Source organism: Mastacembelus armatus, chromosome 6 (assembly GCF_900324485.2).
Source record: "Mastacembelus armatus chromosome 6, fMasArm1.2, whole genome shotgun sequence".
NCBI classification, from domain to species: domain Eukaryota; kingdom Metazoa; phylum Chordata; class Actinopteri; order Synbranchiformes; family Mastacembelidae; genus Mastacembelus; species Mastacembelus armatus.
Genome location: NC_046638.1, coordinates 4146136 through 4170454, shown reverse-complemented (window position 1 = coordinate 4170454; position 24319 = coordinate 4146136). Strand labels below are relative to the sequence as shown.

At 40.9% G+C, this 24319-nt stretch overlaps 1 protein-coding gene across 1 annotated transcript; it reads left to right on the top strand.

Moving 5' to 3' along the window:
* Nucleotides 1-839: 839 nt before the first annotated feature.
* map1ab (microtubule-associated protein 1Ab) lies at nucleotides 840-19444 on the top strand. Its single transcript, XM_026310951.1, has 5 exons — nucleotides 840-917; nucleotides 2417-2554; nucleotides 2807-14420; nucleotides 14713-14945; nucleotides 15105-19444. The coding sequence occupies exons 3-5, from the start codon at nucleotides 2960-2962 to the stop codon at nucleotides 15258-15260; spliced, it is 11850 nt and encodes a 3949-aa protein (XP_026166736.1). The 5' UTR covers nucleotides 840-917; nucleotides 2417-2554; nucleotides 2807-2959; the 3' UTR covers nucleotides 15261-19444.
* The last annotated feature ends 4875 nt before the right edge of the window (nucleotides 19445-24319 follow it).

Here is a 24319-nt window from a genome sequence, read left to right as displayed (position 1 = left end):
CATATCAAAGGTCTTTTATGGAAAACACATGTTGACAGCCCATATACTAAAATGATATCACAGCCCTGTGAACTCGGGGGGATGAACCAAATATCCCGGTGGATAGTGGAGTCACTGAGATCCCCTATTATTAGACTTCTCTAATATTAGAACCTGCATCTGTGCTGAAGCAAAGGGGAATTAAAGCTTAACATCCCTTCTGAATGTATCACATGCTAAAGGCATCAAAATGTGCTCAAGAATTGGATGAATTTAGCGATTTTCCTTGTTTTAGTGCATGGATTTACATGCAGTGTTGTTTTGCTTACAGAATAATTTCTTTTATATTCTTGGCCTGTAATGTTGAAATGACAGTTTTCAGCCTACAGCTCTCTAGATACAGTACTGTATGTTTCTCTCCAGTGCTAGAAGTGAAGTAACAGAAGCGAGGAATTTAAGGTTTATTGCTTAATATGAATGGTAAATATTGGTTTCCATTTGGTTGTGTTCTTGGCTTTAATTTTAAACTTCACCCAGCAGACATCTGTGACCTATTTCCTATTCCAACTTTTGTTCTTGTGTTGATGCACAACTGGGTTGCCTGTCTCTATATAGTGACTGGCCCATATAAGATAAAGAATGCAGTGTAGTAAATCTCCTGACTCAAAGAGGTTTTCCAGATCAGGTCTGGATGTTGTACAACAGGCTATCTTCAGGCCAGATGGCTGAGCATCTGGTAGCAGTGACGGTCAGGTTCTTTACATCATCCAACCTTCAGGCCTCGATGGAGCTGAATATTACATTTGAAATCCTCTGCTGTAAAATGATTATACTGTTTTTAATCTCCTCTTACAGGACAAAGGACTCTCCACCACAAAAGTGATGTTCTAGAAATCGTAGTGCTTGTCAACCCTTCAGAAGACACTGTTGTATTAGAGGTAAGTCAGCTTATCCTGAGTCAGCACATTTACATATCGCTTAAATTCTTTTAAGGAGCATATGACAGGTTGGAGTACCCATTTCATCAGAGCATAGGAAAAATTGTTGTATTTATCATTTTAGTGAAAAAAGTTTAATATTCACTGGATTAGTGGCAGGAGACATTTTTCTGAACGATTTCACTTCCGCATTAAGAAAATATGACGTAACAATGAGTAAACAAGCTAGTTTCTGAATAATCATTGGCAATAGATTGTGAAACCGATAAACTTCAAAATGTTGTTTCTAGGGCTGGGTAAGTTAATGCATTATCGTCGCGTTATCTCATTAATTAACTCCAACAATTTTATCACTCATTAATGCAGTTTTTATCATTATTTTTATTATTTTGAAAGTCCATTGCTCACTGGCTCTAAATACACATACAGACAAACCATGGGTGGCATCTTGATCAGTACTGGCTTGAGATGAGTGTCATCATGATTCTCAACCAATGAGAGCATTTGGGTTGGGTGTAAAACTGCTGCACTGCTCACAGGAACTGGAAAAGAATTACTTTTTTTTAAAAAAAGTACTGCTATACAGTACTTTTGAATTAATTATTGAGTGTGGTTAATTGCAGGGAAATCTTGGATTAATTGCAATAAAAAATTTTAATTTTTGCCTAGTACTAGTCTTTTCATAAATATACGACAAACCACAACCATATAATTTTTAGCCTGTCAGAAATGAGAGAGAGTATGGGCAGTCATGGATAAGACACAAATGGGCACAGGAGAGAAATCAAGCTGTGGAGAACAGGGCAGGTGTCCTGAGTTAATATTGTTCTGAAAAAACTGAAAAACACCAGAAAATTTGAAATGGTAAAACAAGACGACTCAATAACCACTACCAGCAACGACTAGCCAAGTTCTACTTCCCCCTTCGCCTACGTCATATCATGTGGTGCAGTTTTGGGAAAGATGGTTCAAACTGCCACTCTTTAATCACCATTTCTGCCAATTTGTCATGTAAATATTCTTTACATGGGTATTTTCAAGACAGATTAATTACGAATTTTGAAAAAATGAAAACTGTCATATGCTTTTTAAAGAAATATGCAAACAACATATATGATGATTTGGATATTTTACTACTGTAAAATAAGTTTCTGTGTCTTTTCTAGTGGCCATGTTTCTAAATTACTTCAAAATCTTTATTTGGCATTTCAGTACTTGCATTTCGTGTATATATACATATTCTTATGCATATTCTTGTATATACCTTCTTTTGGTACCTTTGTAGATTTTGATGCTACAGACACATTCAGTCAGTACCAAAGCAGTTTTGAGATGAGATACCTGCAAATCAGCTTCATATTTATATTAAAATTAAAGTGCATCTTCCTTTGTCGGTGAAGTTTTTTCTCTTTCGATCCTGGAAATGTTATGTCTCCTTTAACTGTCCTCTGGTTCCCTTTTTCTCCTGCCCTCTTTTTCTGTTTTTTTGTCTGTCCCAGATCCAGTCTCTAGTTACAGACTCTGCAGGACACAAGCTTCTCGTCTTGAGTGGTCAGACCTCGGATCACGGTGGCCTTCTTCTGCAAACTGGGGTTTTCACCTACCAGACCTTCTCACGTGTCTTTGCTGATCCTGGGGTGAGTCAAATCTACTGCATTCAAACATTAAACAATAATCACTGTACAAATCTGAATGCATCTTAGTAGTTTTAATAGTCACATATGAGAAAATACTTACAAATGTGACACATTCTGGGCATTCATTGTTTGGTTCTTAAAAAGATATTCAACACAACAGTTTCTTTAATTCTGTTTTTTTCCAGTCCATGTGTTTACAGCACAGGTCCACCACCTCTGCATGCATCACTGACGAGTGTGTCTCTCCTGCAGGTCAGTGAAATACTTGGCACAGCAGCCCCCAAGCAGCAGGCCACACTTACTGTGTCCTGCCGCGGGGAGGTGGGCTGGAGCTCCCTGGGACAACAGCAAACCCTACGGGAGTTTCTGGAATACAAACTAAACCCTGAGCCTGTACTCCCCAAGATGGAGGGCGTCACCGAATTCACAGAGTACCTCTCTGAGACCGTTGATGTCCCTTCACCGTTTGACCTCTTGGAGCCACCCACTTCTGGAGGATTCCTGAAGCTGTCCAAGCCATGTTGCTACATCTTTCCTGGCGGACGAGGAGACTCTGCTCTGTTTGCTGTCAACGGATTCAATGTCCTGGTGGATGGAGGGTCTGAGCGGAAATCCTGCTTCTGGAAGCTGGTCCGTCATTTGGACCGCATTGACTCAATTTTACTTACACACATCGGCGCTGACAATCTCCCAGGCATCAATGGGCTTCTTCAGAGGAAGATTGCAGAACAGGAGGAGGAGCAGTCTCAAGGCTCCACCAACTATAGTGATTGGATGAAGAACCTGATCTCTCCTGAACTAGGTGTGGTGTTCTTCAATGTACCAGAGAAACTCCGTATGCCAGAATCTAATCTCAAAGTCAAACGCAGTATCGAAGAAGCCTCTCTGACTCTGCAGTACCTTAACAAACTAGGAGTCAAACCAGAGCCTCTCTTTCGAGTGGTAAGCAACACTATTGAGCCCATCACTCTGTTCCACAAGATGGGTGTGGGCAGGTTAGACATGTATATTCTAAACCCTGTTAAAGAAAGCAAAGAGATGCAGTTTCTAATGCAGAAGTGGGCTGGCAACAGCAAGGCCAAAACTGGCATTGTACTGCCCAACGGGAAAGAGGGAGAGATATCTGTGCCCTACCTGACATCGGTTACAGCCTTAGTCGTCTGGCTCCCCGCCAACCCTGCAGAAAAGATTGTAAGAGTATTGTTCCCTGGTAATGCACCACAAAACAAGATCCTGGAGGGACTAGAAAAATTAAAGCACCTTGACTTCTTGCGCTATCCTGTAGCCACACAAAAGGACATTGCCTCAGGAGCGCCTCCCTCTGTTATAAAACAAACCAAGTTAAAACAAAGAACAGACAGCAAAGAGAGTCTTAAATCATCCCCGAAGACTACAGCAAAGATCTCAAAGAAAGAAACCGAAGGACAAGAAGATGTGTCAGCTGCCACAGAGGCAAAGAGCGACTCTGTCAAAGAAAACATATCAGAGAAAAAGGAAGAGAAGAAGCCTACCAAGACTTTAAAATCTAAAACTGATTTGCCAGAAAAGAAAAAACTCCTGAAAGAAAAATCCTTAAAAAAGCACTCAAAGGAAAGGGTGTCAAAGATGGATGAGAAAAAGGACAAGGAAAAGAAAGAGATCAAGAAAGTAAAGAAAGATGACTTAGTTAAGAAAGAGGAAAAGAAAGACATGAAGTCCAAAGAGGAGAAAAAGAAGGAAATAAAACCTGAGCTCAGAAAAATTACAAAGCCTGACCTAAAACCTCTTACTCCTGAAGTCAGAAAGACATTACATAAAGCTAAAGCCTCAAGCAAAGCCAAGACTGGAAAACTAAAAGCTGCTAAGGCTGAACCTGCTGTACCTAAACCAGAGGAGCCTAAACCTAAAACTATTCAACCTGAACCAATAGAGAATGGAACTGCTGAGGGCATGTCTGCTCCCTCCACACCTGAAGACCTCACCAAGGATTTTGAAGAACTGAAAAAAGCTGAGGATTTAGCTGTATTGGCAGAGCCACCTGACAGTACTGAAGTATCATCAAAACCAACTGAAGAAAAGCAGGAAGCACAAGAGGAAACATCTGAAGTTCCCACTGGCACAAAGTCTCCTGAAAAGGAGCTGTCAGCTCCACAAGTAAAAGCTGAAATTGAAGAAAAACAGGAGTTGACACAAGAGAGAGAATTAGAGGAGGCTCAAAAGTTTGAAGACGAAGGAGCTGCAACTCAGGATGAGGAAGAAGAGGAAGAAGAGGAGGCCCCAGTTGCTAAAAGGAAAACAGAAGAGGAGGAGGAGGAGGATATGGGAATAGGTGAAGAGGAAGATGAATCAAAATGGAAGGAGGCCAAGGATGAAGGGCTTGACAGGAAACATGAGATTGAAGAAATGGAGAAATCAGAACACCTCTCAGCTAAGGTTGTGGCCAAAGAGGAACTACACATACTTCCAGCCAAGGAAGAGCATGAGGAAGACGAGGAGGAGGAGGCAGTGGAGAAAGCTGAGCTGGAGGAGGTGGAAGATTTAGATGTAATAGCAGATGAAGAAATTAAAACCCTTCCTGAAGATGCAGCTGAAGAACAAATGGTCACTGAAACCAAAACTGCTGAAATCCTGATTACAGCCAAAGATGAAGAAGAGGAGGAGGAAGGCTACTTGTCACATGTTGGAGGGCCCACAGCTCCCATAACTTCAGTAGCACAGGGAGCAGCTGCAGCTGAACCCATCTCCTACATCCAAGATGAGACCATTCCGGGGTACTCTGAGACTGAACAGACCATCTCTGATGAGGAGATCCATGACGAGGCGGAGGAGAGGATACCACACCTTCAGTATGACGTTGGTGCTTACGACATCTCTGTTCCAGATCAAACTGGTTCATTTGTAAACATTCATGGCATGAAGGAGATGCAAGCTGCAGCTATGACTGAGAAAGGTTTTATCCCAGGTGTCCAGGAGCAAGTATCTGTCTTCACCAACATCATCACTGCTCCTTTGGCAGAAGAGGAGCATGTATCTTCTGCAACATCCATCACAGAGTATGACAAAATGTCCTCCTTTCCCACTTCTATTGCTGAAGACCAATCAGCAGCATCTGTTGCAGCACCTCCAGCTGAAGAAACACCCAAAACCTCTGCTCTTCCATCAACCCCACCTGACGGCAAAGTGCGGCCCCCCTCTGCAGAAACTCTTTCACCACCTTCCTTAGAAGATGATAAACAATCAAAGTCTCCATCTGATGATTTACAGCTTCCGGTTGAAGAAGCGAAGATGACGGATAAAGCTCCTGCTGCAGAAGAAGAGGAGGAGGAGGAAGAAGACCAAACTCCTAATGTTGAAATTTCACTTGAAAAACTTCAAGAAGGCTATGCTTCCTCCCAAATACTACAGGGTAAAGAGAAAGACATTGAAAAGCTTGACGACTCAGTGTCTCCTGTTTCAAAATCTATACAAGATGGTAAACTAATCCCACTTCCAGTTGAAGAGGAAAATATAGATGCACTCACACCTAAAGATATTTCATCTGTTGTGCCTACTAGACCTTTTGGATCAGACTCAGTAACTTCAGAGAGTGAGGACCGTTGCTTTAGTCCTGATGATATCACTGTGAAAATGGCCTCCCCTCCACAGTCCGGACCCTCAAGTGCAGCTCACTCTCCAATTCGTCACTCACCAGTAGAAGACAAGATGAAGGTCTTTCCTGATTTGGAGCTGCAAAAGCAAGACCAACTCCCTGATGTAGTCGCCTCAACTGAAGACATAATTAAAAAGAAAGAGGAAGCAACGGAGACACAAAAAGATGTTGACAAACAGAAAGCAGATCAGCATGACGTAGAAGTTGCGATTTCTTTGGACAAATCACCTGAGAAGGACATAAAAGTGGTTCCAGTGATGAAAGAGCCAGAAAAAGATGCTTCTCTAGTGACAAAAGATGAAAGCAAACAGTTGTTAGGGAGTGATTCCCTCATCTCATCTGGGCAGCGTGATGAAGATACTGATGGGCTTAAAGAGAAAGAACCTGAAGCACCCGTTCCATCTAAATTTCCAAAGACAGAGAGTCGTTTCCTAGATGACGATGATCACAAGAAAGATGTTGATGATGATGATGTTCACGATGATAAGCCTGTAGTTAAAACCATTGAGGCAGAACAGAAGAAAGAAAAGGATGACACCTCTGATGTCACACAAATCAAGAGTGAGCAGCAACAGAAATCTGTCATTGAGGAAGACATTTCTGCCATTAAGTCCATCACGGAAGCGAAAGAGGCAGTAAAGGATGATACCTCTGATAGTAAACCTATCAAAAAAGAGCAAACTGAAAAGGACACTGACACTGTTGATAGAGCCAAGAAAGAGGAACAAAAAGAGACAGAAAAAGTCCATATTCCTGAGGCTGAAACTACTCAACAATCAGACATGGAAATTGTTGCTTCTGAGGCCAAACAAATTCAAGATGAGCAGAAGCAAAAAGACACAAAACAAGATTACGATGTTGACCTTAAAATTCAATGTGAGGTTAAGGAGACTGAGGTTAAGAAGGATGATGTGACTGATGTTAAGATTCTGATAGAGGAGGAAAAGAAAAAGGCAGAAAAGGATGATACTTTTTATGTTAGTGATACAAAGACTAAAGAGGAAGAGATTGAAATGGCCAAAGTGACAGACATCAAGCCTGATAAAGACCAGATGGAGAAAGAGGCAAAGAAAGAAGATATATCCATTATTGAGTCTACTAAAGAAGAGGAGAAGAAAGCAGAGACTGAAACGTCTGATATCAAAGTGACTGAAGATGAAAAAGAGAAAAACAAGATGTCAAAAACAGAAGGTTCTCTTGCCAAGCCCATTACAGATGATCAGAGGGAAAAGGAGAGAGAGAAGGATGTCATCACCGTTATTAAATTCACAGAAGAAGTCATTATTAGTACGAGTGATGCACCTGTAGTATCAGTAAAAGAGGAAAAGGGGCAAGAGCTTTGTAAAGATGCTATCTCAACCATCAGCCTCACCAAGATGGAGGAAAAACAGGTGAGTGAAGCGATGCCAACGACAGAACAAGAAAGTTCTGATACAAAACTTTTCGAGGAGCAGGAGGAAGATGTGACATTTACTGAAGATGATGCCTTCAAATCTACCAAAGACACAAGTACAACTTCAATGCCTAAGGAAGAGGAAAAAGATAAACTGCAGACTAAGGATGATGTATCTGCTGTTAAACCAGCAGTTGAAGAAAAAACTGTCCAAGAAGACAGAAAAGATGATGCTGCTGCCATTTCACTTACCAAGTTGGATGAAGAGCATGTAATAGTAGGTAAAGATGATTTATCCACACCAAGCAAGGTAGAAACAAATGAAGCACTTACAGATGCTGCCAAACCAGTCATTGTGGAAGAAAAGAAACAAGAGACAAAAGACACAGATGTCCCTCCTGCCTTTAAACCCGCGAAGACTGAGGAAGAGGATGTGATGATTTCTGATGTCAAAACATCCAAGGATGAAACAAGCACGAAGGATGACATTTCTGTTGCTAAACCCACCATACAAGACGAAATGGAAAAAGAAATGAGTAAAGATATTTGTGCTGTCAAATCAACAATAGAGGAACAAAAGGAAGAAGAAGTAGAAAAAGGGGAAACTATCACTGTCAAACTTCATGAGGAGGAAGAAGTAGTGACAATTCAGGATCATACTGCTGATATCCAAACCATCAAGGAGGAAAAAGATACAGTTACAATTAAGGAAGACATATCAAATATTAAATCCACCGAGGAGGAAAGGAAAGACACTGATGGTGTAAAAGCTTTCACAGATGAGAAAGACGAATTAAAAGATGTAGCTGACATGAAATTAATTAAGGAAGAGGCAAAACAAACACAGAAAGAAACTTATGATAAAGACATCAAGGTTAAGGAAGAGGACATGGAAAAAGAGGAAGCAAGTGATATTTTTGATTCAGGCTCTATTAAGGAGCACAAGGAAAAGGACACTGATGATACCTCTGTCAAAACCTCAAAGGATGCCACCGAGGTGGAAAAAAGTCACAAACAACAAATTTCTGACAAACAAATTATAAAGCAGGATGCTAAAGAGATGGAAAAGGGGGATATCTCTGACCACAAACCTATTTTCCAGGAAATTAAAGATAAAGAACCTGAAGATGCTGAGATTAAAAAAGAGACAGAAATAGACACCACTGTTGAGCAGCTCAAGGATGTGAAAGCAGAAGAGCCACTGAAAGATGAAACCACTGAGGAGGAAAAGAAAGATGGAGTCAAACAAGGCACTGGTGAAGCTGAATCCATCAAATGGGAGACAGACAAGAAGGCAGACACTCACACAGCATTTAGCACTAAAGATGAAGAGACGAAAAAGGATATTTATGAGATCACTGATATGTATGAATATACATATGAAGAAGGCTCTGCCGAGGTTCCTGGAGCTCAGAAAGAAAAAGAAGCATTTGGCACTTCATCAATAGCAATGCAGCAAGATGTTTCTGTAACCGCTTCGGATGCAAAAGATGACATTTGTGTGTCTCCCCAGTACATCCAGGATGAGAAGAAACAGCAAGATAAAGAAGCAAAGATCACTGTTGTTCAAGAAGAGAAGATGGAGAAAGAAAAAGATGACGCACACGTTGCTGAACTTAGCAAAGAACAGAAAATGGAAAAAGAACAAGAAAAGGAATACACCTATGATACTGAAGATAAAGAAGAAAAGATAAAAGAAGAGGATGAGAAGATGACTAAAGAAAGGGATGTTACTGACAGAAAGACAGATGAGATCACAGATGAAGGAAAGTATGACTCCTCTGATGTAGACCACACCAAGGAGGAGAAATGGGAGAGAGAAGAATTACAGGAGAAAGACCTGGACAAAACCATTAAACAACCTGCACAGACAATATCAGGAGACGTGGCGATGCCATCCAAGTCAGATTACAAACCTGCATTTGTGGTTCAGTCTTCAGATGAAGACAGAGAAGATGAAGAGGAGGAAGATATTTGTATGGGAGGAGCAGGCTCCAGACCGTTATCAGTGGAGCCAAGAAAATCAGACCATGACATGTCCTCTGCAGGTCTGTCTTTACCCCAAACTACTCAGGCAAGTGACCAAACTAAACCACCCACATCTGAACAGACCACAGTGATCATACCAACACTTACAATGCAGGAGCCCTCTATTGATGAAGACGTCAAAGAGTTTGGCAAAGAAGAATCCCAGATTTCACCTGAACCAGACGAAGATGTGAAAACAGAGACCACTTCTGCACCACTTACCAAACCAGAGCCTTCCGTTGTCCCATCAAAGGAGGAAACAACCTCTCTTGCAAAACAAGAACCAGCTTCTGATGTCCCAGTTGTCAAAGGAAAAGAAGTGTCAGACACAACTGAGATAAAGCTTTGTTTGTCAACGGTATCAAGCACTGACAGACAGCCCAGAAGCTATATACTTTCAAGCACTGAGAGCCAGTCCAGAGTTGAAGAAATGCCACAAGAGAAACAGATACCATCTCAGACAAGCTCAGGAGTTGTTGAAGATAAGACAAAGTCTCCTGAGAAACCAGGGAAGGAAGCAGAAAGGGAGATGGAAGGAGAACGAGAGGTGGCTTCTCCAGGATTGTCACAGCCTTGTTCATATTTTATGTTGGACAAAGATTCTGAGGATACAAGACGCACCGATTCTGTAAAATCAGACACTGCAGGAGAAAAAATTACATCAGAAAAGGAAATGGCCAGTGGAAGCCCAGAAGATGAAAAGCAAACATTTGCTGCATCCAAGTATGATCCATATGAAAAGCCCATTCCAAAAGATCACGACTCTAGAGAGGAATGTGAGGTTTCTGTCAGTTTTGATCATGCCTCTGATATCAGTGTCGATGACAACAGGAGAACAAGCCAGACCGAGGCTGGAGGAGCCATGTTCCTACTGGACGATCAATACAAAGAAGAGCCCCTGTCCTTTAGTAGAGTCGACTACAGCCCAGTGTCTCTCACAGAAAGTGAAAGAAGCAGCCACCACAGTCGAAGTGCCTCTCCTAGATATGAGGACAGAGAGAAAGGCCAAGAGGAAGAAAGTGAGCGAGAAGAAAGACCAGATACACCTTATGTTGACAAGGGCTTTTCACCCATAGACATGCAAGACAACAAAATGTCCCAGGCTGCTGAGTCTTTCAGTCCCAAAGAGGACAAACCTGAGAAACCAGAGAAAGAAAAAGAGGACATGAAGAAAGGTGACACAGCAACTTTTCAAACAGGAGAAACAGATAAAATGTCTACCAGTGCTGCTGTTCAACCAGCAGGTGAATCATTAAGACAAGAAACACCCTCTGCATCATGGAGCCAGGCAGATCAAGCCTCAGCTACTCCCTTAGCATTTGGAGCATTCACAGAAAAGAAAGCATTGGAAAGAGAGAAGGAAATATCTGCCGAGTCACTTAAAGACAAAATGGAGTCTCCTGATCACAAAAAAGATGACTCACCATCTGGTCGCCATTCACCTGCAGAAAAAGACATTTTACCTCAACAAGCATTACCGCTGGAGAGAGAACAATCTGATTTAAGGACATCCCCTTCTGCTACATTTTTAGGACATGAAATAGATGATAATGTTCTTGCCTCTGATAACAGTCAAATTAGCAGCTCAGCAACTTGTAAAGCCATGTTAGACCTCCCTGAAGGAAAAGAGAGCCTCATAGATAAAAGGTTGCTTGTAGAGGGAGAAGATTTCAATGTTGATGATGATGAAGAAGATGAGGATGAAGAGGAGGAAGAAGAGGAGTTAAGTGATGTAGATATGGAAAAGGGTGCCCGAGAACAGTCTGAAAAAGAAACATGCAGGCGGAGCTCTGATGATAGTGCTACATTAGCAGAGCTGGAGGTCTCAAACAAAAAGTCTCAGTTGCCTGAGTCAAGCTTCCTAAAAGAGGAAACTGTGTCTAAACCGACATGTGATGATGCTTCAGCTTCTAAAGACAAACAAGACCTAACTCCAAAACCACCATCTCCTGAAGTGAGACAACTCAAAGAAGATGATATAGTCGCATTCAAACCTCATGAGACTGAGAGTACAGATGGAGGTAAAACAACACCGCCAAGCACAAGCGACCTCAAAATGGACGAAAGCTGTTTTGCTACATCAGATGCCCAAAAACTTCCTGAAACAAAGCAAGCACAGGACACATCTCCTGAGCCAACCACAAGAAGATTGTCTTCAGCAGAAGAGGTAACGTCCTCTGAAGTACAAAAGTCAAAAGAAGGAGATGAAGCATCGTTACTGCCAAGCTTTATGACAAAGGAAACTTGCCAACTAACTTCCAGAAGCACCTTAACAGGCAGCTTGTTGCCACCTGACCATTCAGAGTCCAAGCCCACAACTAGTCCCTTCACTCTGCTAACGGGGAGTTATGCTGATATCGGACAGAGCAGATCGGGAGATTCTTCTGAGCATGTCTACAGTGAGGAGAGTCAAGAAGAACTGAAGGAGGATAAGAAAGAAACCCTCACCCTCTCACATGCCTCTCAGCCATTCAAACTAAGCGGTGATAAATATTACAGCCAAAGAGACATCCAAGAAGAAAGTCTAGGTGAAAGGCAGACACCAGATATCACCACAAAATATAAGCAAACTGCCTCATCAACTTGCACGTACACCACCTTAACATACTCTACATCAACATACTCCTCCACAAGCTACAGTTACTCAACCTCAACGCCTGACCCTTTGAGTCAACAGTTCAACAGAGGCAAAGGTGAAACTTTTGCAACAGTATCAAGCTCTAAGGGACCTCTAGTCAAAGAGGAGCCATCGTTCTCAACAGCATCAACAAGCTCCTGCTTTGGAGGATTTCAGAGAGATGAGTATATGGAGGTGACAACAAAACCTTCAACAAAAGTGTCTTCACTCAGTGAGTTTGAGGAGACAAAAGCATCATCTCCAGTCTTTTCTACCACTGCCAAACAAATTGAGCATCCAAGTGGTTCCGCAAAGCCTAGAACAGATTCAAAGTCAAGCATAGATACATTCTATATGCTAGAAACTAAGATTGAAACATCCACAACAGCATCTCTACATAGTACTGAACCAGTAAAGGTCTCAGAGAGTTTATCCAAATCAGAGGCTCACTTCGATGTCTCTCCCCTCCAAAGGGCTGACTCCTCTGACAGAGGGTCCCAAGGTACAGCAGAAGCTGAGGAACCTGGCACACTTGAAATGGAGGACAGTACTCTACCCTGTCGTATTGAATGTCAAAAAATCCCAGTGTCTGAGCAAAAAGAGACCTACTCATCAATAACGGAGTCATATGTGGTAGAAAGTACCTTACATGCCACAGAGACAAAGAGCATCACCTCAACTACTGTTGTGTGTAAACCTGATGTAGAAACAATTCAACAAACAGCCTCAGTTACTCTAAGTGATAGTGGAGCTAGCAAAACCTCATGTGCCATACTAGACATGTCTAAAACACAAGAGGATGTAGAGAGAAAGGAAGAAAAGACAAATGGAGCATATATAAAAGAAGATTCCAAAGTGGCAGAAAAACAAACAAGTGAAACAGATGAAAAGACCGTTAAAGACACTGAAGTCAAGCAGAAAATAGAGGAAAAGAAGCTGGATGAAAAGGATGGCACAGAAGAGAAGAAAGCTACAACTGATCCAAAGATGTGTGAAAAAGTAGAGTTTGGTAGAGAAAGAGAGGCAGAAACAGAGGATACAAGTCTGTTGGATAAGCCACCAGAGAGATTAGAAATGAGAAGAAAGAGCAGTATATCAGATTGGGAGCTACTGCAGAGACCTGATGACTGCCCAAGTGACCCTCCTCCAGGTTATGGTGATGATGAGGAAGAGGAGGCAATGGAAGCAATGGAATGGATGTCCAGTCTGCACAGTACCTCTCTGTCCTCTTCAAAGTACAGCTATCACACAGAAACATCTGGCAGAGAAGACACAAAGACTGATCGACCCACAGATTTGAACACTGGTGCTACTTCCTCTTCGTCCCCTCCAGGCTACTCCTCCTGTGAATATAAACATCGCAAAGGAGAACTTTCTCCATCGTTCATCAACCCCAGTCCTCATCAGCTTTCCAGTGACGAGGGCGAGGAGGGCGGCTGCAGCGACCACTCCCAGGACGGGGATGAGGATGATCAGGAGCAGCACTCTGTGAAAAGGAGGTCACACAAACAGAAGCGCCACCATACTCAGAGCTACCACAAAGATGCTGGACAGGGGTCACACCAGCTGCCGGGTGCCATGTCATCTAGTTTGGGTGTGACCTTAGCTGGAGAGGAGACACCTCCGACATCAGCCAGTGAATCCATGCCCTCACAGTCAGACTCTGACGTCCCTCCTGAAACTGAGGAGTGTCCATCCATAACAGCTGAAGGAAATCTGGACTCAGATGAAGATGCTGAACATCTGCCTGTGGACAAATTATCTGCATCTGGAGCTGGAGGGGGTCATCATCCTCCTTCACCTAGATCAGCTCAAAAGACCCATGATCCTCCGCCCATGCCAATGAAGGACCCTCTTCCTCACCCTCCCCACCCAGACGTGTGCATGGTAGATCCAGACGCTCTCCTCAATGATCACAGCAGCACAGAGAAACTTCTCAAGAAAGAGCACAAGACCACCAAGGGCCTCAGAAAGGGCAAGCCCAAATCTGCCTCTCCTGCTCGAAAGGGAGAAGTCAGGAAGAGGTCCTCTACTCCGGTAAAGCAGACCAAGGACTCCGCTTCACCCCGATCAGCCTCCCTCAAGAGGAAGGATACAGACAGAAGCTCCAGGCTGATCAAGATGTCTGAGAGTCAAGGCTCCAGGAGTGAGATCCTCAATCCAGGGAAAGGCTTGGTCAATGGTGTCAAGAGCACTTCAGGTGTGTCCTCACAACCTGCACCACAACATGATGGAAAATTATTTTCAAAATAATTCCTGGGCTTGTTTAAAGTCACAGGTAGACATTAAGGATCCATAGCTGCCACAGAATTTGGTCATTAAACAGCAGATATAATGCTATCTAAACCAGGCTGCAGTGTGAATTGACTTTACTATATATCATTTATCAAAGTTCTTTGAGCTGTTTTGAGAAAATTCTCGTTCAGGTCTCTGTTACTGCAGCACAATTTTAATAAATTAAATAATGACAAAACAATCTTGCTCTTCCCAAGGTAACAACTCACAAAAAACTAGTTCCACTGTCCCCCCTGGACCACCTGTGTATGTCGACCTGGCCTATGTGCCCAACCACTGCAGTGCCAAGAATGTGGACCAGGAGTTCTTTAAGAGAGTGCGGGCTGCGTATTACGTGGTGAGCGGCAATGACCCAGGCAGTGGAGAGCCCAGTCGTGGAGTTTTGGACGCCTTGCTGGAGGGCAAAGCTCAGTGGGGGTCCAACTTACAGGTACTGGCACGGATGCAAATAAGCATAAAATCTATCTATCTATCCCTCTCCAGGTTGCTGAACTACTCTGTCTGTTCCTGATTTTCGTTTGACCTCATCACACAAGACCAATTTCTGCTCTCCTTCCCTTCTTATTTTATCTCCTCCTGTTCCTGTCAGGTAACTCTGATCCCAACCCACGACACAGAGGTGACCCGGGACTGGTATCAGCAGACGCACGAGAGGCAGCAGGAGCTAAACATCATGGTCCTGGCCTCCAGCAGCACCGTCGTCATGCAGGACGAGTCTTTCCCCGCCTGCAAGATCGAGTTCTGAGTTTCATGAGCCCTGCTATGCTCCCCCCTCCCATCGCGCCCCCTTCCTGTCATGCGTTCTCACTGAAAGTAGAGTAAGAGCAAACAGCACTCTGCTTCTTCAAAGCTTGTCGCTCTGTCATGGTACTAGTCTCAAACACATGCTGCAGCCCTCAATACTCTAGATTCTGTTAGCTGAAATCAAAGTCAAAACTGGATTTATGCTTTCTGTGACAGTGGGGTTATCACGCAAATTATACTGTACTTACGTTTGTTCTCTCCCGTGAGTTAACTGTCATAACCGAACATGCTTCTCATACTAGCACTAACAGTTGTTATAAAAATTCAATCCATAACATTATCACATTTAACAGCTTTCTTTGCTTCACATCTTACAGTCTAATGAACATATCTGTCCAACAAATGACTACTGCCACAGTTGAACTACAGATTAGTAAGGTCTAGGTTCAAATCACAGTTAAATAAAATAGTCCCAAACTTCTCATCCACATGGCCAAAACAGGTGCCAAAACATGAATTCTTCTAGTTCTCCATGTCTCCTAAACAAATCCGAAGTAATTTCTTTAGATTCTGTGCACAGGATTTTTAGAAGAATACAACATTTTCTGTTTCTTAACTCAATCCTTTCTTTTCCATTGGTGCACACAGTAAAACTCATCCTTTGCAATTCCACTCATGCCACAGTAGTGTCTGGATTAACTTAATGTACTGTAAATTGATGTTACGTAAATTAAAAAACGTTCCTACTTGTCATTTGTGATGAAGTTTTAGGAGGTGCCTGAAGTTGACACACTGAAATCTTTCTTCTCGGCTTTTTACAGCTTAGCTGGTGCATGATGCTTGCGTTTTAACTCAGACTCTTTCAGAGAAAACTGCATAGGGTTAATCCATAATGTAGCCAGCCTGGAATGCAGTATAGTGCAGGTAGGTTACTACACTGTTTGGTTGTCTATGCTCAAGTGATTTCAATATGCGTCGGGCAAAGGGACAACGTGTCTACACTAATCATATCCCTGCTGGATGTAATGGTTCTTTAAGTCTTTATCACAGGCTTTGTTGGTTGTATGTACTCCAGTATAGATATAGGGTAAATGTTTCTATATCATTACAGATGTTATGTTAAATGGTATATTTTGTGATGATGCAGCAAACTACTACTGCGAGGCAAATGCAAAGTTTTTGGTCATGCTTTTGAGAAGATAGTTTAATTATCTTTCATTTCCTCCTGTTCATCTACATTGTACTATCTGTTTCACAAAGCTATGGAGCGGCGACATGTGACAAATGTAGCAATCGAAGCTCGTCTGTTTGCCCCTTTAGAGGGAACGATAACGCCAGTGGGAACTGCAATATTTATCTTTCTTATTGGGGTTATTTTTCAGGAAAACACATATGTGAAGTGTGTTACAGGAGGCTTCTTTCACGTGCCTTTAGCTTGTGGTTTTGGAGAGAGGGGTAATTTTAAGGACATGTGAGCCATTTTGAAGCAAACCTGGAGCCAGGTTAAGGTTACATAGAGGGCCAATCAGTTCATACAATACACACACAAACTGTCTCCACACCCTGGAAACTCTCGAAATAATACAATCAAAATATACAAACTTTGGAAATAACTTTGTGGTCCACTTTAAGCATTAACTCCTCATCCTGAAAGGCCACTGGGAAAAACTTTCAAACCAGTTTGAATGTATTGGAGGAGGTTTTGCTCCAATTAGGATTGCACTTTTCTGATGTGGGAGAGGAGAGTTTAGAATTGGGTTTTTGTTTGTAGTTGAAGCACAGAGCATTAGTGTAGTAGCAGAAAATTAACTTTTCATTGTCATATAAAATAATGCATAGGACGTTCCTCCAAACTGAGCTTGCTGTTAGCGAGGGACAACATCTTAATATGAAGTAATTACCTTATATTACCTTATATTAATCCCAGAGTAGTATTTATAGAATGAGCATGAATGATGATTTCCGATTGTACTGGACACTTTTAAAGTAGGAATGTTTTACAATAGTTCTGTGTGTGTTTTGCGTTGGTATAGGATCCACACTGGCTGTTTAAAGCACAGCATGGTTTGTTTCTGTAAGTGATGTGGTGAGTGAGGTTTTTTTTTCGGTGGGTTCAGTGTAAAAGGGCTTTCTGCTTGTTCACAGCCAGATTTGAGAGTCGCTCGTACGCTCACAATGAATTTACGGTTTATTTCTCAATTTTTAGACTAATGGATCTACATTTGCAATTTATACTGGTTTTATTTTCTCATTTAGATGCAGATGCAGTTCTAATTATGTTTTTGTTTACATTTTATCTTTGTCTAAACAGGAACTAATTTTCTGCCATACTGGCTCGTCTCAAGCTTATGTTTGTTTTGTTTTATGAAGACTGATTTGAACCTAATGAGTGGCCCGACAGGGTGAAGCAGGACAGGCTTGGCTTTCCAGATAGGGTTTTACTTGAGCTCTTAATGACGGATTGATTGTCAGGATGTTGCCAAATTAAATTTAGAGAGGATCCTCTTTTTACACAATTTAACTTTACTCAGTTCTTCACCTCACCCTGATTCAAACTACAGAAAAAAACTCATCAGAAATCTGGGGCATTTTGTCAGCTTGTGCTGGCCTCAGAGCAGTGCCATTTTCATTCCCTGGAAAACACTCACACTACTTATACCTCATCTTCAGAAGCCACCATGCTCCTTGCTCTCCCTGGCCTCCTTTACTTTCAGATCAAAGGTTGTTGATTCATAACGTTGCTGCTGATTTTTTTTTTTTTTTGTTTCTTTGGCACAGTTCTTGTTCATTGTGCACACTTTCACATGCATCTTGTTTCTTGCTTTGTTTTATCCCACTGAGGGAGAATCTTTGAGTTGGATGCAAGTTGTACATTAAATAGCTGGGTACGCACAAGTACACACCTTAGCCTGGAGGGAGCTAATTAACTGTAGGGCACAGTGAAAGGCCAAAATGACTCCTATATGGTTGTAAAATGATCAAGCAAAAAGTCCTTTACCCAACCCCCTTATTTAATGCTGCATGGAAGTGTCCAAAACAGGAAGAAGCTTTTAAATGTACTGATCCAATTTTGTGTCTTTAAATAACGTTTTCAAGTTGGCAGATTCCAAATACTGGCCTTGAGATTTTCAAGGCATGAGAAGAACGCTGTGAATCCCTCAATACTGAACTGTATGACTATACAGAAGCTGAATGCACTATACAGGAGATCTATTTTTCTGAATGTAGAGTTGGTACTACCATACAAATGCTGCTGGATCAAAACAATAGACAGAAAAATATATAAAAACAGACAAAAAAAAAACATTCACACTAACCTGGACAGAAATACATTTTCTGTTTTAACAAATTGTCATTTCAATAACTGTCGTGTTCCTAAGGAGGAGAAAAGCTTGGTTTTTGAACTGAGATCCATAAAACAAACACACTAACAGTAACAGAAATAGTACGAACTGCAGCTGCAACTTTTTTCCTTTTCCTGAGTATGACTTGAAACATGCAGACTCAAAAATCATCAGTAAAATTTAACAAATGTTACATGTACACTTCTGTACTGTACAAAGATTTGTACATATCTCTATGGAAAGAACAAATCAAAGAGATAAACTATCCTTCTTGTGATACCTTGATTTTAGCTGATTTTAGTGACAGAATTATTAAGAACTCCTTAAACCAACTACAATAAACTCTGACAGGATACAGAACGAAAACAGTGCAACTTTCAGTTCAATTTCATCACTACACCTGCATTAAAATGAAGATATCGTTTGACCGCAATATGGTGTCATCTGTCCATCTACTATTTCTGCATGTGATTTATTTAGTTATAATCCTGAATGTAATTATTTAACATGGAAATAATAATAAAAAATACAATGCTATTTTAAAGAGGCATATTTGAAAAAAAGCTAATTGTCTTAACTGGTAATGAAATGACCTACAGTAATATAATACTGGGCTGTGCTTTTATTGTTTGCCCTATTAACATGTTGTTAAGAAGAGCTGTATTAGTAGTTCTGTTTGATTTTCTCTCTTTTTCGCATTGTATTAATCTTAGTTATGTTTTCCTTCCTCAGCGCAATATTCAATATCTCTGTCTCTTTAACTGGTAAAATTAGAACTACTGCAGATTCATTGTAAAAGGGAAACAGCCTGGTGATCATCATTAAAGTACATTTAAATCTACATTTGTCATGTGTGGTCTTTTGTCTCATGCCAGCAACTCTGTGAGGCTGCACTGTGCCTGGAGCTAAATGCTAACATCTGCATGCTAACCTGCTCACAGTGGTTGCTATTTTGAAGTGATTACACACTAATGACAAAATATTTATGGATACTACATTTTATTTCTGTTACACACTGAACCTTTAACACCAATACAGTAATCTAAACTCATTATAGAGGAGCTATATACTTTTTCTGATGGTAAACGTCTACAGCACATAACACAACATATACTTTCATCTGGTGTGAGGTTAGCACTGGGGCTAAACACTTTGGAATTGTATGTGAACGTTCCCATGTTCCAATAAGGGCAGTTTGTCCTCAATGTCTTTATGAAATCCCTTATTTTTGTGTGTCTGTGTAAGGTTCCTGTATTTACACTTAAAATTTACTCAGTTCTATTGTCTATTATTATAAGCCTTATTTCAGTTAAAGGTTTTAGTTTTCTTCAACTGAATAATAATCGTTTCTCTCAAGACCATAAATGTCAATCTGTCAGAGCATTAGTAAATTCACTAAATTTTATGACAATTGATCCAATAATTTCTGAGATATTTTAGTCTGGACAAAAGTAGCTGCTAAGAATAAGAGCAGTGTGGTTGCTGAAGCTAATAATTACCATAGTTTGTCATTAGTTTGTGACACTATATTAAAAAAAAAAAAAAAAATCATTCAGTGATATACGAGTTTATTTGCTTTGAAAAGTTAAACTTCATAATACAGCTCACGACGCAGTGCAATTATTCTCCATGTTCCTGCTGCTACTTAAATGAATACGTTAGAGGAAGGAGAAATAAATTAGACTTGGTGCCTGTGGGATGTGGTGCTGGGAAACTAACCTGAAGTTTGGGGAAAATGGTGGTAAAATGTCTTACAGCACAGAAGTGATAAGATTAAAAATATCTTTTCCATTAATGAAAGGGGCCGTTTTGAATATTAAGTATTGTACATTCTGCAGGTAATACTTTTGTATTGGATAAAGAAGTATATGAAAGCAGGACTTGTTAACCTTTTAAACGTAGAAATACTGTTACATTAATTTTAACAGTGCAACAAATGTTTGCTGAACATTTTTAGTCAGCTTGATAATACACCATGTACAAAGTAATCTAGATTAACAATATGTTTAGAGAAAATGTCTCTAACATTTTCCCCCACCACAGTGTATGAGCACTTCACTGACTGACCATCATCATGGGAAAGAGGAATCAGGAATTTTTTTAGTTTATTGCTTTATTTGGGTGTTCTCATTAACTGTGATTAGTTTCAGCTGGTGGACAAACAGCTATTTGCTTCTGTTCCATTAACAGCAGCTCAGCAGTCATTTAGTTTCTGTGTGTAATTCTGGACAGAACATTTGTTGTAACTCCATCATGTTCCCAGTGTGGCATCACCGTGCTGGGGCCAGAGATTAGAGGCAAACAAATCTTCCAACTTACTTAAACTGCAGGGTGACGGCTGATTTAAAACCTATTCATTAAATCTGGAACCCCATAGGTCCTTGCCAACATGTTCTTGCCAACATGTCCTTGTCTTGTCTTATGACATTTGTGTTGACAAACTTACAATATTGCCAAATAACAAAATCCTTTCCTGACGAGATTATGATATTTTGAAATTTAGCCATTTGATCCACACTGAAATATCTCAACAACCACTTAATGATTTTTCATAGACTTTGAAAAGACATTCATGGTCCCCAGAGGATGTACTGTGAAAATGCTGACTTTGCATTTAGTGCCATTGTCGGGTCAAATGTTTGCAATGCACAGTATTTGATGAACAAATCCCATTCCCAACAGCCCCAGGTGTTGTTAGCATGCTAGCTTGCTAAAGTAATATGATGACCATAGTAAACATTAGAGCTGCTAATGTTGCATTCAAACAGAGTCAGCAACATGGGGAGAACAGCTGTTATTCCAACATGGGAGCATTCACACATAATTCCAGTCCAGCTACATGCATTGGATAGAAAACCAGTTGAATCAGTGTATCAGTCACACTTAGCAGCTTAAAACTATATTTTAAACAATATGACATGAAAAGCACATGAACATCAGTATGTTACCAAGCTGATGTTAGTATTTAGCCCAAAGTACTGTTGTGCTTGAATACAGCCTCACAGAGCCTCTAGCACATGGCAGTGCTCAGTTTTGTTGAATAAATAAATATTGCGGGAAACTATTACCAGAAACGGGACTTTATGTGACCTCTCCATAATTTCTCTCTCTCCCTTTCTAGCTTGTAAAATTATAAAATGTCAGCAGCCAGATGTCGTTATATATAAACACAGATCTTACCTTATCACTGAAGCGAAGGACTAGCACCGTCTCCCAGACTTTGTTTTTGGCAGCTTCTGCAAATAGTTCGACAATAAAGCTGGTTTTAACTTTGACACAGGTAGGTCCAACTGCTAAAGACTGTGGCACCATAAAATAAACCATTAATCTTAAAATAGCATCATCTATCTGGATCAACTGAGGTTAAAAAGATTAAGTAGTTTAAAGTCATAAGTGGAGACTGGTGAGCAAAAATTAGATTTAACTGAGGGTGCAAAAAGTAAAAATCCAACATTAAGATAAGGTAACAGTGAGAACACGAGATTAAATGAAAGACGTAATTAACTATAAAGCTTTAAAAAAAAACAATAAACCATAAAGTCTTACCTTGTTACTTCTGTTTCCCAAACTGACAGTCTCTGCACTCTGAAACAAAAACTAAGTTAGTCTAAGTTAGTCAACAGAGTCTTATAAAGATCAGTCAAGAAATATTAACTGTTTGATTTATTAAAAAATAAATAAATCACACATTTATTCTTCTCCTGTACCAAACTGAGTTGGCCGTAATTATAAGGTTAGGAAATGTGCTACTGATCAGGTGGAAAGATGAAAGTAGTTACACTTCATCAGTACTGTTCAACTGCCACTGTACACTTGTCAGAATAACTTAAAAGTTCTCCATTTAATTTTTACAGACCTCCTGCTTAATTGCAAGTGAAAGTTAAGGACACAGTCATTTCTTTAAAAAACAACTCTAGGTTCTCTGAGGAACATACACCTGGAGCTGTGGCACTTTCTGTATTCAGCTGGTGATAAATGACTTAATTTGTCCTCATCTCTCATTTCACTGCTCCTCTGTAAGTGTCTCCTCCTGTTTTTCTTACTGCACTAAAAAAAAACCAAGACCTGTTTGCTCATGTTTGAAGTCCTAACCGTGGATGCTATACTATCAAATGCAGTTTGGGTCTCTAGTGTTGTGCCTGAGCCCACACATTCGCTGCTCACTGCCACATTTCTCAGCAATACAACTCTCCTTCCACCCCTTCATCCCTCCTCCTCGTTACCATGACAACACATTTTGACCTTGGCGGAGGCGGGTTGTGGGGGGATGGAGGTGGCACTGAAGGTCTAAGTGGACACCTTCCTGCCTCTCTGTGAGATGGGGGTAATCAGCACAGCTAATAGTTACTCTGCTCTCCTGCCTTTCCCTCCCACAGCTCCCTTTGAATTGACGTTTATATTTTAGGCTATTAGCTAAGTGCAAGTTAAAGTTACCTGACAGCAGGAAGGAAGTGCAGGGTTTGGGACACGGTGACCTCCTACAGTTTAAAACTAGTTTAAGATGAGAGCTGAGAGAAAGGCTAAATGGATTTTTAGAGAGGTTGGAAAACATTTGTAACCCTCAGCCTTTAGTTTTAAAGCTTTATTTCTCAGAAGCCTTTGCAAGGAATCTGAATGTTTTGGCCAGTAGAGATGTACAGGAGATACACAAATGTTATGCCAAGAGCACATCTAATACAACCCTGAACCTTACATCTGTCCCAGCTTATACAGTGAGGACAGCACACTGGTTTCAAAGTGGTCAAAGCATGAGTCATCAACATCGAGAGTGTGAAAGGCTGCAGCCTTGTTCCACAGACTCGGCTCTAACATCACAATTTAATGCTGTCCAATTATTTATATGATTATTTGGTTAATGCATGTGATGCTGTACAGGTAGTGTTACTGTGTTCCCTAAGCCAAGTTTATCTGTTCCTACCTGCGTCTGTGTTATTGAGGCTCTGTCTCAGCTCTACAGCTTTTCCTCCTGCACTGCTACAATGCACAATAACAAACGTCTGATTTCAGATTCAGCACAACCAGTTAAACTGATATAAAACATGACTTATGTTTGACTATTTATCTCCAAGAAAAACAAAACACCAACAGATTTAGAAATACAAAGTCCATGGCAAGAGTGGGTAAAATGTTTTCCCTCTCTTCCTATGGTGTATGTTATTCAAAAATATAGTTTACTCTGTAATATACGTCTTGCAATAAAATTGACATTATTGTGATTTTTAAGTCTTTCTACCCTGAAAGAGGACATCCTTAAAACTACAAGTGAAAGCAGCTACTGTGTAGTTTAAAGTGAAGCCAGAGAAAAGGTTTGTAGATGAGATGTCTGTGTGTCTGTGTGAAAGAAAACTGAATGAATGGACATTGTGTGTGTGTGTGTGTGTGTGTGTGTGTGAGAACGCAGGAAAACGAACCCTGAGAAAAAGACTTGTCATCTAGTCAGAATGAATGACATCACCATTTGGCTTCCTGTGAGTCGGCGGTCTCCGTCTGTCTCTGTTTGCCCGGCGTCGCTCAGGAGGAGTCAATTACATCTGGGGGTGTCACCATGGCAACGCATGGGAGCGACAGGGGGAAGCATGAGTCATCAGTACTTTTAAAAAGCATCTGGAGAGAGAGGAGATGAAGGGGAGATGAAAAGAGAAGAGGATGAGAGGAGAGAGGAGGAGGAAAGAAAGGAATAACTTAAACTATTAGAATGGTGGTGAAAGGATTAAGG